A 15,715-nucleotide genomic window follows, 5' to 3' on the forward strand; every position below is an offset into this window, starting at 1 on the left:
GAGGGGGTGGGGGAATCAACTGTTTTGCCTTCTAAAATAGAATACCCAAAAAGTAGCACATATTAGAAATTTACTAAACACCAGGTTGAAAAAATAAAATAACCTCAAAACATATGTGCTTCAATTCAGATGTATGGAAGTTAAGATACTGATGCCTACAAGAGCTAGTCACAGTTCAACCACTCACTAAAGTAACCAGGGACAAATTACAATAAATTGTAAGAATGAAAATAAAAGTGACAGAGCATTCTTTAAAATGATGGAGTCCAGAGAAATAATTTTCAAAACATGTATTTAACAAAACATGTATTAAAACCCTTCTCCTTCATACTGAACCATATGACTACAAACATGGAGGTTATAGCGTGAACCACCACGCAGTCAATCCTGTGGTAAATACAAATGTTTAAAAACCAAGATAGTGGAGGAATAGGACGGGGAGACCACGTTCTCCCCCACAAATTCATCAAAAGATCATCTGAATGCTGAGCAACTTCCACAAAACAACTTCTGAACACTGGTGGAGGACACCAGGCACCCAGAAAGGCAGCCCATTCTCTTTGAAAGGAGGTAGAACAAAATATAGAAGACAAAAAGAGAGACAAAAGAGTTAGGGATGGAGACCTGCTCTGGGGAGGGAGTTGTGAAGGAGGAGAAGTTTCCAAACAGCAGGAAACCCTCTCACTGGCAGGTCTGTGGGGAGTTTTGGAATCTCAGAGGGCAACATAACCGGCAGGAAAAGAAAAAAAAAAAAATACACACACACATAGAATATGCACCTAACTGCAACTCCCAGCAGAGAAGTAGCCCAGATGCTCGTGTTGGCCACAAGCAACTGGGGACTGGACAGGGAGGCACGGGTTGCATGGTTAGGGTAAGGACCGGGCCGGAATGCCCTGAGAACAATCTGAGGGAACTAACCTGAGATAGCAACCCAAACTGTGGGGTAGCCAGAGAGAGAGAGAGAAAAAAAAAAACTTTCCCACAAAAGGCTCTAACCTAATGCACAGCCTGGCCCTCTCAAAGAACAAAGGATTGAGTGAATACCAAAGGAGAGCTGGCCTGCTGCGTACAGGCCCCTCCCCTGCCGCAGGAGGCAGAGAGGCAGGTGGGTGACATCTGAGCCGGAAGGCAAGGGGCTACTCCAACCTCAGCCCCAGAGACCAGCATCCTCCACCAAACTGTGAGCAGGCTCCCAGTTGCTAACCAAGTCGTCCTGGGCTCCTGAACGGTTGACATCTGCCAGGAGGGCCGCAGTCTGAGATCAGCTCCCCAGAGGAGACACACAGCACACCTGAGACGGTGCTCCCGACCGGCTGGGACTGGGGAGGTGATTAAGATGCACGACCCACCTGGGACAGTGTGCATGCCACGCACCTGGTGAGCCACTTGGACCTGGGAAGGGCACAAAACGCATGCCCAACCAAGTCTGTGCTCCTGTGAAGTACCCGAGAACCTGAACCTGAGCAGCTCAGACCTGGGAAGTGCACAAAACACAGCGTCCGCTTTGGACAGTGCCCCTGCTGAGCAACCTGAAACCTGAGCAGTGTAGACCAAGAAAGCACATGCCGCCATGAGCTGGGGCAAATCCACTGTGGTCCATACACTGTGAGCACTCCCCACACACGCCAGTGGTATTTGTTTGCTGTGTTCCTCCCTCCCCACAACACAACTGAACAAGTGAACCTAACTAAGTGACCTTCTTTGCCCCCTTGTGTCAGGGCGGAAAGTAGACACTGAATAGACTTGGAAAGACAGGAAGCCAAAATAAACAAAGAAGAGGAAGCACTCTGGAAGCGACAGGTGCAACAGATTAAAATCCTGTAGTTAATATTGACTAAGCATTGGAAGGAGCCTGTAGACCTTGAGTCTTCTCAAGGTGGAACAAGGAGCTATCTGAAACTGAACTGACCCCCACACTGCCCACAACAGCTCCAGAGAAATTCCCTATATATATTTTTATTATTATCATTAAAAAATTTTTTTAAGTTTTTTTATTAGTCCTTTAATTTTCATTTTTTATAACCTATTACGGAGAAGGCAATGGCACCCAATTCTAGTACTCTTGCCTGGAAAATCCCATGGACGGAGGAGCCTGGTAGGCCGCAGTCCATGGGGTCGCTGAGGGTCGGACACGACTGAGCGACTTCACTTTCACTTTTCACTTTCATGCATTGGAGAAGGAAATGGCAACCCACTCCAGTGTTCTTGCCTGGAGAATCCCAGGGATGGGGGAGCCTGGTGGGCTGCCGTCTATGGGGTCGCACAGAGTCGGACACGACTGAAGCGACTTAGCAGCAGCAGCAGCAACCTTGCAAAAAAGACCCTATTTTTAAAGCAAATTTCATATATATATATTTTATAGTTTTTATTATTGATTTTGTTTTGTATTTTTAATATTGTATTTTTGAGAGTGTAACCTCTACTCTAGATTTTTAATCTTTGCTTTTTGGTATTTGTTATCAATTTTGTACCTTTAAGAATCTAATCTTCAGCATCCATTTTCTCTTAGGGGTGTGATTACTGGCTTGATTGCTCTCTCCCCTTTTGACTCTCCCTTTTCTCCCCCTGGTCACCTCGATCTCCTCCCTCCTCCTTCTCTTCTCTACTTCAGTCTGTGAATCTCTCTAGGTGTTCTGGGCTGTGGAGAACACTTAGGGAACTGATTACTGGCTACATTGGCCTCTCCCCTTTTGACTCCTCCTCTTTTCCTCCTGGTCACCTCTATCTCCCTCCCCCCTCTTCTCTTCTCCACGTAACTCTGTGAACCTCTCTGGGTGTCCTTCACTGTAGAGAATCTTTTCACCATTAACCTAGATGTTTTATCATCTGTACTATATGGATGGAGAAGTGTTGAGGCTACTGTAAGAATAAGACTGAAAGCCAGAGGCAGGAGGCTTAAATCCAAAACTTGAGAACACCAGGAAACTCCTGATTCCACGAACATTAATTGACAAGAGCTCACCAAAAAGCCTCCATACCTACACTGAAGCCAAGCTCCACCCAAAAGCCAACAAGTTCCAGAGCAAGACATACCATGCTAATTCTCCAGCAACATAGGAACACAGCCCTGAACATTAAAATACAGGCTTCCCAAAGTCATGCCAAACCCATAGACACCCCAAAACTCACTACTGAACACTTCATTGCACTCCAGAGAGAAGAGATCCAGCTTCACCAACCAGAACACAGATACAAGCTTCCCTAACCAGCAAACCTTGACAAGCCACTAGTCCAACCCCACTCACAGGGAGCAACCTCCACAATAAAAAGGAACAACAAATTTCCAGCCTACAGAAAGGTCACCCCAAACACAGCAATCTAAACAAAATGAAAAGGCAGAGAAATATTCAGCAGGTAAGGAACATGATAAATGCCCACCAAACCAATCAAAAGAGGAAAAAGAATTCAGAATAATGATAGTAAAGATGATCCAAAATCTTGAAAACAAAATGGAGTTACAGATAAATAGACTAGAGACAAGGAATGAGAAGATGCAAGAAATGTTTAACAAGGACCTAGAAGAAATAAAGAAGAGTCAATCAATAATGAATAATGCAACAACTGAGAGCAAAAGAACTCTGGAGGGAAACAACTGTAGAACAGCTGAGGCAGAAGAAAGGATAAGTGAGGTGAAAGATAGAATGGTGGAAATAAATGAAGCAGGGAGGAAAACAGAAGAAAGAATTAAAAGAAATGAGGATAACTTCAGAGACCTCTGTGACAATGTTAAATGCCCCAACACTTGAATCATAGGAGTCCCAGAAGAAGAGTACAAAAAGAAAGGCCATGAGAAAATACGAGAAGAGATAATTGTTGAAAACTTCCCTAAAATGGGGAAGGAAATATTCACCCAAGTCCAAGAAACCCAGAGAGTCCCAAACAGGATAAACCCAAGGCAAAACACCCCAAGACGCATATTAATCAAATTAACAAAGATCAAACACAAAGAACAAACATTAAAAGCAGCAAGAGAAAAGCCACAAATAACACACAAGGGGATCCCCATAAGGAAAACAGCTGATCATTCAATAGAAACTCTTCAGGCCAGAAAGGAATGGCAGGACATACTTAAAGTGATGAATGAGAAAAACCTACAACCCAGATTACTGTACCCAGCAAGGATCTCATTCAAATATGAAGGAGAAATCAAAAGCTTCACAGACAAGCAAAAGCTGGGAGGATTCAGCACCACCAAACCAGCTCAACAAATGCTAAAGGATCTTCTCTAGACAGGAAACACAGAAAAGGTTTATAAACTGGAACCCAAAACAACAAGTAAATGGCAATGGGATCATACTTATCAATAATTATCTTAAATGTAAATGGGTTGAATACCCCAAAAAAAGACAATGACTGGCTGAATGGATACAAAAACAAGACCCCTGTATATGCTGTCTACAAGACACCCACCTCAAGCCAAGGGACACATACAGACTGAAAGTGAAGGGCTAGAAAAAGATATTTCATGCAAATGGAGACCAAAAGAGGAGAGGAGTAGCAATACTCATATCAGATAAAATAGACTTTGAAATAAAAGCCATGAAAAGAGACAAAGAAGGACACTACATAATGATCAAAGGATCAATCGAAGAAGAAGATATAACAATTATAAATATATATGCACCCAACATAGGAGCACTGCAATATGTAAGGCAAATGCTAACAAGTATGAAAGGGGAAATTAACAGTAACACAGTAATAGTGGGAGACTTTAATACCCACTCACACCTATGGCTAGATCAACTAAACAGAAAATTAACAAGGAAACACAAACTTTAAATGATACAATGGACCGGTTAGACCTAATTGATATCTATAGGACATTTCACCCCAAAATAATGAATTTCACCTTTTTCTCAAGTGCACACAGAACATTCTCCAGGATAGATCACATCCTGGGCAATAAATCTAGCCTTGGTAAATTCAAAAAAACTAAAATCATTTCAAGCATCTTTTCTGATCACAATGTGGTAAGATTAGATGTCAATACTGGAAAAAAAAAACATTAAAAATACAAACATATGGAGGCTAAACAACATGCTTCTGAATAACCAACAAATCACAGATGAAATCAAAATATGCATAGAAATGAATGAAAATGAAAACACAACAACCCAAAACCTCTGGGATTCAGTAAAAGCAGTGCTAAGGGGAAGGTTCATAGCAATACAAACTTACCTCAGGAAACAAGAGAAAAATCAAATAAATAACCTAACTTCACATCTAAAGCAACTAGGAAAAGAAGAAATGAAGAACCCCAGGGTTAGTAGAAGGAAAGAAATCATAAAAATTAGGGTAGAAATAAATGAAAAAGAAACAATGGAGACTATGCCAAAACTCAACAAAACGAACAGCTGGTTCTTTGAGAAGATAAATAAAATAGGCAAACCATTAGCCAGACTCATCAAGAAACAAAGGGAGAAGAATCAAATAAACAAAATTAGAAATGAAAATGGAGAGATCACAACAGACAACACAGAAATACAAAGGATCATAAGAGATGACTATCAGCAACCATATGCCAATAAATAGGACAACTTGGAAGAAATGGAAAAATTCTTAGAAAAGAATAACCTTCCAAAACTGAACCAGGAAGAAATAGAAAATCTTTACAGACCCATCACAAGCTTGGAAATCAAAACTGTAATCAAAAATCTTCCAACACAAAAGCCCAGAACCAGATGGCTTCACAGGTGAATTCTACCAAAAATTTAGAGAAGGGCTAACACCTATCCTACTCAAACTCCTCCAGAAAATTGCAGAGGAAGATAAACTGCCAAACTCGTTCTATGAGGCCATCATCACCCTAATACCAAAACCAGATAAATATGCCACAAAAAAAGAAAACTACAGGCCAATATCACTAATGAACATACATGCAAAAATCCTCAACAAAATTCTAGCAAACAGAATCCAACAACATATTAAAAAGATCATGCCTCATGACCAAGTGGGCTTTATCCCAGGGATTCAAGGATTCTTCAATATCCACAAATCAATCAAAGTGATACACCACATTAACAAATTAAAAGATAAAAACCATATAATTACCTCAGTAGATGCAGAGAAAGCCTTTGACAAAATTCAACATCTATTTATGGGAAAAAAAAAAAAAAAAACCCCTCCAGAAAGCAGGCATAGAAGGAACATACTTCAACATAATAAAAGCCATATTTGATAAACCTACAGCAAACGTTATCCTCAATGGTGAAAAATTGAAACCAATTCCCCTAAAGTCAGGAACAAGACAAGGGTGCCCACTCCCACCACTGCTATTCAACATCCTTGTCTTGCTTCTGACTTTAGGGGAAATGCTTTCAATTTTTTGCCACCGAGGATAATGTTTGCTGTGGGTTTATCATACATGGCTTTTATTTTGCTGAAGTATGTTCCTTCTATGCCTGCTTTCTGGAGTTTTTATCATAAATGGGTGTTGAATTTTGTCAAAGGCTTTCTCTGCATCTATTGAGATAATCATATGGTTTTTACCCTTCAATTTGTTAATGTGGTGTATCACATCAATTGATTTGCAAATATTGAGGAATCCTTGCATCCCTGGGATAAGCTCACTTTCTCATGATGTATAATCTTTTTAATATGTTGTTAGATTCTGTTTGCTAGAATTTTGCTGAGGATTTTTGCATAAATGTTCATCAGTGATATTGGCCAGTTTTCTTTTTTGTGGCATCTTTGTCTGGTTTTGGTATTAGGGTGATGGTGGCCTCATAGAGTGGGAGAAAAAATAGCAAACAAAGCAACTGACAAAGAATTAATCTCAAAATATATACAAACAGCTCATGTAGCTCAATACCAGAAAAATAAACGACCCAATCAAAAAATGGGCCAAAGAACTAAACAGACATTTTTCCAAAGAAGACATACAGATGGCTAACAAACACATGAAAAGATGCTCAACATCACTTATTATCAGAGAAATGCAAATCAAAACCACAATGAGGTAGCCTCTCACACCGGTCAGAATGGCTGCTATCAAAACGTCTATAAACAATAAATGCTGGCGAGGGTATGGAGAAAAGGGAACCCTCTTACACTGTTGGTGGGAATGCAAACTAGTACAGACACTATGGAGAACAGTGTGGCGATTCCTTAAAAAACTGAAAATAGATCTGCCATATGACCCAGCCATCCCACTGCTGGGCATATACACTAAGGAAACCAGAATTGAAAGAAACATGTGTACCCCAATGTTCATCTCAGCACTGTTTACAATAGTTAGGACATGGAAGCAACCTAGATGTCCATTCCGCAGATGAATGGATAAGAAAGTTGTGGTACATATAAACAATGGGATATTACTCAGTTATTAAAAAGAACACATTTGAATCAGTTCTAATGAGGTGTATGAAACTGGAGCCTATTATACAGAGTGAAGTAAGTCAGAAAGAAAAACACCAATACAGTATATTAATGCATATATACAAAATTTATAAAGATGGTAATGATGACCCTATATGCGAGACAGCAAAAGAGACACAGATGTAAAGAACAGACTTTTGGACTGTGTGGGAGAAGGAGATGGTGGGATGATTTGAGAGAATAGCATTGAAACATATATATTACCATATGTGAAATAGACAACCAATCCAAGTTCCATGCATGAAACATGGCACACAAAGCCGATGCACTGGGACAACCCTGAGGGATGGGATGGGGAGGGAGCTGGGAGGGGGATTCGGGATGAGGGACACATGTACACCCATGGCTGATTCATGTCAATGTATGGCAAAAACCACCACAATACTGTAAAGTAATTAGCCTCCAATTAAATTTAATTAATTAATTTTTTAAAAACACACATTTTCCTTCCATTACTTTCAAGACCTCAAAAGTCCTGGCTCAAGAGTCCCTTCTGACCTTGTGTCCAGAAACAGTGGCTATGCAGGTCCTCATGCCATGCCCACATCCCTCTCAGGGCCTTTGTGCTTGCTACTGGGCTCCTGAGGGGACCTTCCCTCCAACCTCTCCTTAGCGCTCCAGACATTACCTGTGGGGCCCCAATCTACACTCTCCCCACCCCACGCCCATCACTGACCATATTCCCCTGGTTGACTTCCTTCACTGCACTTATCAGAATCTGACATGAATTCATTATCTATACTTTCATCTGGGCTTGTGTTTGTGTCTTAAGTGTCTCATCCCACTGCGAAGAGTGTAATTCAGGAGAACAGGACCTGGCTCAGTAATCTCTCTCTGGAGCCTAGAACACTGTGTGGCATGTAGAATGCGTTCAGTAAACATATGTGAATGAATGAACATTATCACTCAAAGACCTTTGCCTTTCAGTATTCTTGAAATTTTAACCCAGTGAAAAGGTAAGGGAGAATGTTAAATCCTTTCATATTTTCTGTAGCATTTCTAAAGCAAAATATTAGGCCCTAAAAATGTATAAAATAACTGGGACTAAACCAAGAGGGTTGACTGAAATAGGTCAGTCCATAAACTGCATGAGGATGCTCTCCAGATCCAGATGTAAGCCCTGTGCTGGGATCTGTATGGATGGAGATGGGGGCGGGAGTGCCCTCAGGGAAGGAAGCAAAGGTGGGGGTGGGAAGAGGGCCCTCGTGAGCTTATACCCACAGGCTGGTCTGTCTCAAAGGACAACTGTCCTCAAGAGAACTGCTGGTTAGAAAATCTCCCAAGAGCAGAGAATCTTTCCAGCTGGAAGCCAGCAGAGAGGCTAATTATCAGAAACTCCTCTCCCCACAGAAAGTGCATTCTTCCCGCTTCCCCTACTAAGATCTGTTTATATTGATTCCTCTCCCAGGCTTTGAAGAAAAACAGCGATTGTGCATACAGTGAGTGCACACTTCTGTTGTTGATATGCCATTTAAATATATGAAATAACGTTTCTTGTTTCGAGTTAGGTTTGACTTGGGGGAGTGGGCGCGGAGGGCGGGGTTGGAGAGGTAGCACAGAGCCAACAAATAAAGTCAGCAAATGCAACTGCACAAAGTTGGAGAAAGAAATTCCCCACTCTGAGGAAATTACTTCATACTATAGTAAGGGGCTGCATTTATTTTGCTTTTCACTCTTTATGCCATACCCAGCTGCCCTCCAATGACCAGGCTGGGAGGGGTTACTAGGCTCTCTAGCATAAGAATAGAGAGCGGTGAGGAGCAAGAAAGTACTAGTTCAGTGATTTTTTATAAAAGGAGAAATAGGATTACTCTTTTCAGTTTATTTCAATTCCACATTAATAGACTGATAGACTTTATTTCCCCTGGAGAAGGAAACCCGCTCCAGTGTTCTTGCCTGGAGAATCCCATGGACAGAGGAGCCTGGTGGGCTACTGTCCATGGGGTTGCAAAGAGTCAGACATGACTGAGCAACTAAACAACAGACTTTATTTCTGAGCTTTAAGGGAAGAAAATGCAGTCAACTTGGGAATAGTTTTAATCAAAAAGCAAGTGTTAGGAGTGATAAGTATTGGCCTTTATCCATATTTATTTTAATTTGTAGTTGCAAATTGATATATCTCCTAGAACACAGCTCACTAAAACTTTTAGGCCACAACAGTCTCCAGGTTCTACCCCTGTAATAACACACACAGCTCTCAAAAAGGGAAAGGGAGGAAAAGTTTTTAGTTATCCAATTCTTCTCACACAAGAAAAAGATTTACTGAGCAATGGTTAACTGCTATGTCATGAATGGACATACAGACAGATAGACAGATGGGTGGATGGATGAATGGATGGATGGAGATAATAAGTGATAGATACAGATTGATATAGTCAGGATATATACAGAGATGGATGATAGATGATGGATGGATGGATAGATCAGTCAATCTTAAGAAGAAAGCCTCACAAATCCCAGTACATCCCAGGGAATCTTCGTTCACATGGGAAGTATTAAGAAGATCTCACAATATTTTATGTGGTTCATTTTCCTAAAACTGAAGGGAGACCACAGCTGTGATGGGTAAAGGATAGCAAGGGGGAAAAAAAAAAAGCAGATGCATATGGACATTTTGGGATTTACTCTCTCTTCTTGATCTCAACCAGGGCTCATTTCCAGTATCTCTCTGCACTCCTCACTACAGCACCCTTGTTCAATGGTACACACACACAGAGGAGACACGGGTGCAATCAGAAGCAGGGCACAGGCATAAGCAGCCCACATGGATGAGACCCACTCCTCTATGGCACAAACTCCGTGCTCCACACAGGGAGCCGAGCTTCTCCACTTTCCTCATGAGAGAATCCTCTGTGGGAATTCTCACACATCTGGCTTTAGATGCCCACTCATTACAGCCCCCAAGGTCACACATGTACCACATACCTGAGGAAGATGAGCAATACTCTGGCTTGAAAGCAAAAACCCAGCTATGCTGTCATTTGTTATGCATTATGAAACAGCCGGGAATGATTGTTCTGCAGAATTAACCCTCTTGGTGAGTGGGAGCCGGGGAGAAAGCAGACAGGACTGCTTCGTGTCAACAGTCGGTACACAGATGAGCTGTGAACACATGGGAATAGCGCTGTAAGGCCCTCAGAAACCTGCCGCCTCTGGGAACAAAGCTTCCAGCCTCCGAGCTGCTTCTGAAGGTACATCCATGACCAGTAAAGTCGGAAACACTGACTCAGAGCCACTCAAAACCCATCACTGGTTAAAGAAGGCTAGAAAACTGCTGAGAGTGGCCATGTGTTAAGAAAAGGAAGTTTGGCAAATATACTTAAGAATCTCGTCAGAAAGGAAACACAAGTGTTAAGCTGTCGTGGGGAAGGGGCAGGGGCAGGGAGGCCTGCATCGCATGAACGTGGGGCGAAGGGCAGACACACATCAGAGCCGCTGTTGCCACTGCAGCTGCCTCTCAGTCATCGAGTCCTGTGAACTCTCCTACTTACATCAAACGGAGCTGAGCTGGACTGGGCGTTCTGCCCGCACGGTTCCCGGAAGCAGTCGCTGAAAGGAAGGAGGAGCCCCATGGCAATGATCCGCGAGCAGAACTTCTCTGCTTCTTCTGGAGGCCCGTTCTCCTGCTGGCTGAACAGCTTCTCCAGCAGAGTTCTCCCTGCAGGTGAGACACGGTCGTTAGGCAGGAGCACTGGCAGGTCCCCAGCTCAGACTCCCTGAGGAGAGGCGGAAACACAGCTGGTGCGGCGCCATTGCCCAGGCTACGCCGTGCGCAGAGAGGACTCTGTGGGCGGCCCAGGTACCACACGGGGAAGGTCGCCTCAGGGTCTCCCATCCCCCAACACCTCCTGCCCCCAAAGACAAAGAGGCCATGCGATGGGCCGTCCATCTTCTGCTCTGTGAAGAAGCCGCATAGCAGCTTGGAAATCCTCCTGCCGTCGCCAAAGGCTCTCTGAGGAGGCAGCCAGGAGCCCCCATTCGGGCTAAGAAATGTCAGTGGCTGATATTCACAGTCTTGTATGGCGACGGTGGGCGGGGGGCAGGGCAGGGGGTGAGAGGGAGACAGGCACCAGCCCCTGGAAGCGGAGAGGGCTACCCAGCAGAAAACGTCACCCTGAAGTGACAGAAACGCAACATTTCCTCACGTGCGCCCCAGAAACACCACATGTCAGACCTTTGTTAGTTTCCTAGAAGAGACTAGAGAAGAGAAGCACACAGAGAGGAGACACCAGCAGTGTCTGGGCCCACTGGTCCCAGAGCTCTGGGTCTTGGTCATGGAGAGAGCAGGACTCTGGGGAGGGGGATCCAGGAGTCCGCCTGTCACTGGTCACCCAGAGCCAAGACCCACAGGCCCAGTCCCTCATCTGTCCTGACACAATTCACTCTCTAACTTACTACCCTTCGGAAATGATCCCGCTGGCTTCATGCTGACTGACTATGGTGGAAGGAACAGGAAGTCTCCTTCCAGGCCACCAACTGTTGCTCAGTTCCTGCCCTGCTCCTGCCCCTCCTCTATGAGCAGGTTCAACCTTCAAATTTAGGTTAAAGCCACTTATCCAGAAAAGCTCCCAGAGACCCCCATCTGCCCTCTTTTGGCAGCCTTCAAAGCTCCTCTGTCATTAATTATTTTAGTTAATTATTTGTGCAATTATTTGTTTAATGTCTGCCTTCCTTGCTGCTGCTGCTAAGTCACTTCAGTCGTGTCCAACTCTGTGCAACCCCATAGATGGCAGCCCACCAGGCTCCCCCACCCCTGGGATTTTCCAGGCAAGAACACTGGAGTGGGTTGCCATTTCCTTCTCCAATGCATGAAAGTGAAAAGTCAAAGTGAAGTTGCTCAGTCGTGTCTGACTCTTCATGACCCCATGGACTGCAGCCTACCAGGCTCCTCCTTCCACAGGATTTTCCAGGCAAAAGTACCGGAGTGGGGTGCCATCGCCTTCTCTGCTGCCTCCCTTACTAAAACATAAACTCTCTGACAGCAGGCAGACATCCTGCAAACCTGGCCACTTGCACATAAGAAGCATCAGTGAATACTTTTAGGATTTCTGAATGAATACAATGCAACGATTCTTTGGCAAAGACTTGTTCACGTCATGGTCGGATCTGGAAATGAATTATCAGTCTAGACCATGGTTAGAAAACTCTCTGTAAATAACCAAAGAGTAAATATTTTAGGCGTTAAGGGTTATGGAAACCCTCTGCTTATGTTCTTCCTTGTTTGGGTTTTATTTTGAAAAACTTTTAAAATGTAAAAAGCATTTTCAGCTTGGGTCTGTGAAAGCCAGGCCCAGCTCTACATATCAGTCACATATAAATTTCAAACATATACACACTCAGCTCTGCAGGACAGTAGCCACACAATTTTTGTGTCTCTTCTTGTTGCTGTTTGTAAAACAAAAACTAAAGAGTCAAGATCTACTTCTGATACACAGAATAACAGAACAGGGCAGAAGAGGCTCTGTTTTCTCCATTCTTGTAGGTCAGTAGAGAACATCTGGTCTCCCAGGACATTTTCTGAGGGGAAATAAAAAGTTTTTTCCCTATAGAACTTAAATTTGTCTGCACCTCACTGGATCCACACTTAGGAAACCATATTCCTCAGTTCTCAAGTGATTGATTATTATTACAATAAACCCATTTTATAAATACATCTTACAGTAGGCCTGCAAATGGTCAGAAGACTAATTAATTCTCTTTCCTATAACTCAATCTTGTATATGAAAGAAAACAAGGGAGACCAGGTCTTGTGTTTGTGTGTGTATGTCCAAGAGTGAAAAAAATGTGTGTGTGTGCATCGAGTCAAAAAATTATCAAAAGTGGGGAGAGGGCTTCCCTAGTGGTCCAATGGTTAAGAATCCATCTGGCAATGCAGGAGACACAGGTTCAATCCCTGATCCAGGAGGATTCCACATGCTGCAAAGCAACTAAGCCCGGGCACCGCAACTACCGAGTCCACCAGCTGAAACTACACAAGCTCACGCATCCTAAAACCTGTCTCCACTGTAAGAGACGCCACCAGTGAGAAGACTCAACAAAGAGTAGGCCCCTGCTCATGCAACTAGAGAAAGCCTCTATGCAGCCATGAAGACCCAGCACAGCCAAAACAACATATATTTTTTAAAGTGGTTGGGGAGCAGTCTGGGAAAGAGGGAAGCACAGTGCCAGAGCTTCATGCCCTGAGGACCAAACACCCTTCAACCTGAGCATCTCAGCTGCAGCTTCCAGCCCTGAGCATCTCAGCTGCAGCTTCCAGCCCTGAGCGTGTGGTGAAGGCCATCGTGCCACAGCACCATGGGATCCCACCTCCAGCTCTCCAGCTTTTTCTGTGGCAAACTCACCCTGTGTTCACAACAGCCCAGGTGCCCTGGAGGCTTCCTCTCACAAGCCTCTTAGATGGAGACATTTATATCAAATCCCACACATCTCAGGGACAGGGAGTGGGGGAGATGGGGTTCTCGATCCCACAAGCAATTCTGAAATGACCTGACTCCTTCAAAACCCTCTGTTCTCTTGAAACTCTCCTTGTTCTTCCTTTTGCATCCACTCCCTCTGGTCCTTCTCTCCCCGACTAAGTCCTCCACCTCATCCCTCACCACCCTGGTCTCCACCTCAACTCCTATCACTGTCACCTGCACTTAGGAAGATAACTCACCCGGGACCTTGAGCCCTGCCTCCCGTGCCTCCTGTACCCCCACAGAAACCATCTTGTCCACCACTGGGAGCTTGACTGCTTGCACCAGGAAGTCAGGATGGGTCTGAGCTCACTCAGCCCTCAGGGCTCTCTGTCACCCTTGGGTTGAAGCCATGACTGAAAAAGATCCCACCTCCTGTGTCCTCTGTCTCCCCCACTCCACCCCCAGCTCACTTACCACTTCCCCCACCAGCACCTAAGAGCCCTCCCTGGGGTTGGCAGAGCACCAAAGCGCTCTGCCCAGGATATCTGTAAGACCCACCCTCTCTCACTTTATCTATGTTTCTGCTCAGCTGTCACCTCCACCCAGAGACCTTCCTGACCGCCCTTTCCGAAAACAGCTCACCCAAGGTGGATGAGAGAAGGATTGGGATGTTAGGATGAGCAGTTGCAAACTATTACATAGCAAATGGATAAACAACAAAGTCCTACTATAGAGCGCAGGGAACTGTGTTCAACATTCTGTGATAAATCACAATGGAACAGAATATTGAAAAAATGTGTGTGTGTGTGTATATATATAAATAACTGAATTACAATTACTTGGATATACATCAGAAACTGGGCTTCCCAGGTGGTAAAGAACCCACCTGCCAATGCAGAAGATACAAGAGACACCGGTTGGATTCCTGGGTCAGGAAAATCCCCTGGAGGAGGGCATGGCAACCCACTCCAATATTCTTGCCTGAAGAATCCCTTGGACAGAGGAGCCTGGTGGGCTACGTTCATAGGGTTGCAAAGAGTTGGACACAACTGAAGCAACTTAGCATGCATGCACACACATCAGAAATGAACACAATGTTATAAATCAACTATAATAAGATTTTTAAAAATAATAAAACGGCACCTACCACCCTTTCCCAAGACCCCCTCCATCTTTCAGAGAGCACTTGGGCCCTAAACTCACGTGAGTCTCAGACCATTCCTCCTCGTGGAATGTCAGCTCCATTTCAACAGATGCCTGAGTCTATTCAACACGTTTCCCCAAAACTTCAAGGAAGGCCTGACACGGAATCACCAATTCATGTTTGATCACCAATGAATCAATACATGGATATCTAATCCCCAACCACGACCTTCTGGCTCTGGTGAATCAGTCACGGTCACATGTGAGGTCACTCCCCTGCTCAGCAGGTCAGTCTAGACTCTACCACCACAGCCAAGCCTTCACATCCCAGCACCCCAGTCCCTCTCTCCCTGTCACATCAGCCTGGCTGTCCCCCTGTCCCCTGCCTATACCTCAGCACCTCAACACCATGTAAGACACATGTGCTACCTGTTCTCACTTTACCATCTTAACTATAAACCTCAGTAAGGCTCAACCCTGCTCTGCATTCTCAACTCAGCTTCCAGTTACCTCCCTCAAACCACTCTTTCCAGTGAGATGATGAACTTCTCAAAGTTTTTACAAAGTCTTATTCACTGAAAACATGGAAGAATCTGGGACTGTGTATACTTGGAATACCCACCCCTGCACCTCCAATGGCACCCCACTCCAAAACTCTTGCCTGGAGGATCCCAGGACGGAGGAGCCTGGTGGGCTGCAGTCCATGGGGTCGCTGAGGGCTGGACACGACTGAGCGACTTCACTTTCACTTTTCACTTTCATGCACTGGAGAAGGAAATGGCAAGCCACTCCAG

The 15,715-nt window shown here is 44.3% G+C and overlaps 1 protein-coding gene across 1 annotated transcript in view; it reads right to left on the reverse strand.

Moving 5' to 3' along the window:
• The window catches only part of LOC614741 (formin-2), a 357,851-nt gene that overhangs the window by 310,107 nt on the left and 32,029 nt on the right, over positions 1-15,715 (reverse strand). The window contains exons 2-3 of the mRNA XM_059882644.1: positions 11,146-11,456; positions 10,872-11,089 (exon numbers count right to left, since the gene is read on the reverse strand). Coding sequence (XP_059738627.1) covers positions 10,872-11,089; positions 11,146-11,456 — 529 coding nt within the window. The remainder of the gene's footprint in view (positions 1-10,871; positions 11,090-11,145; positions 11,457-15,715) is intronic.

The sequence above is a fragment of the Bos taurus genome, chromosome 28 (genome assembly GCF_002263795.3).
Source record: "Bos taurus isolate L1 Dominette 01449 registration number 42190680 breed Hereford chromosome 28, ARS-UCD2.0, whole genome shotgun sequence".
Lineage (NCBI taxonomy): Eukaryota > Metazoa > Chordata > Mammalia > Artiodactyla > Bovidae > Bos > Bos taurus.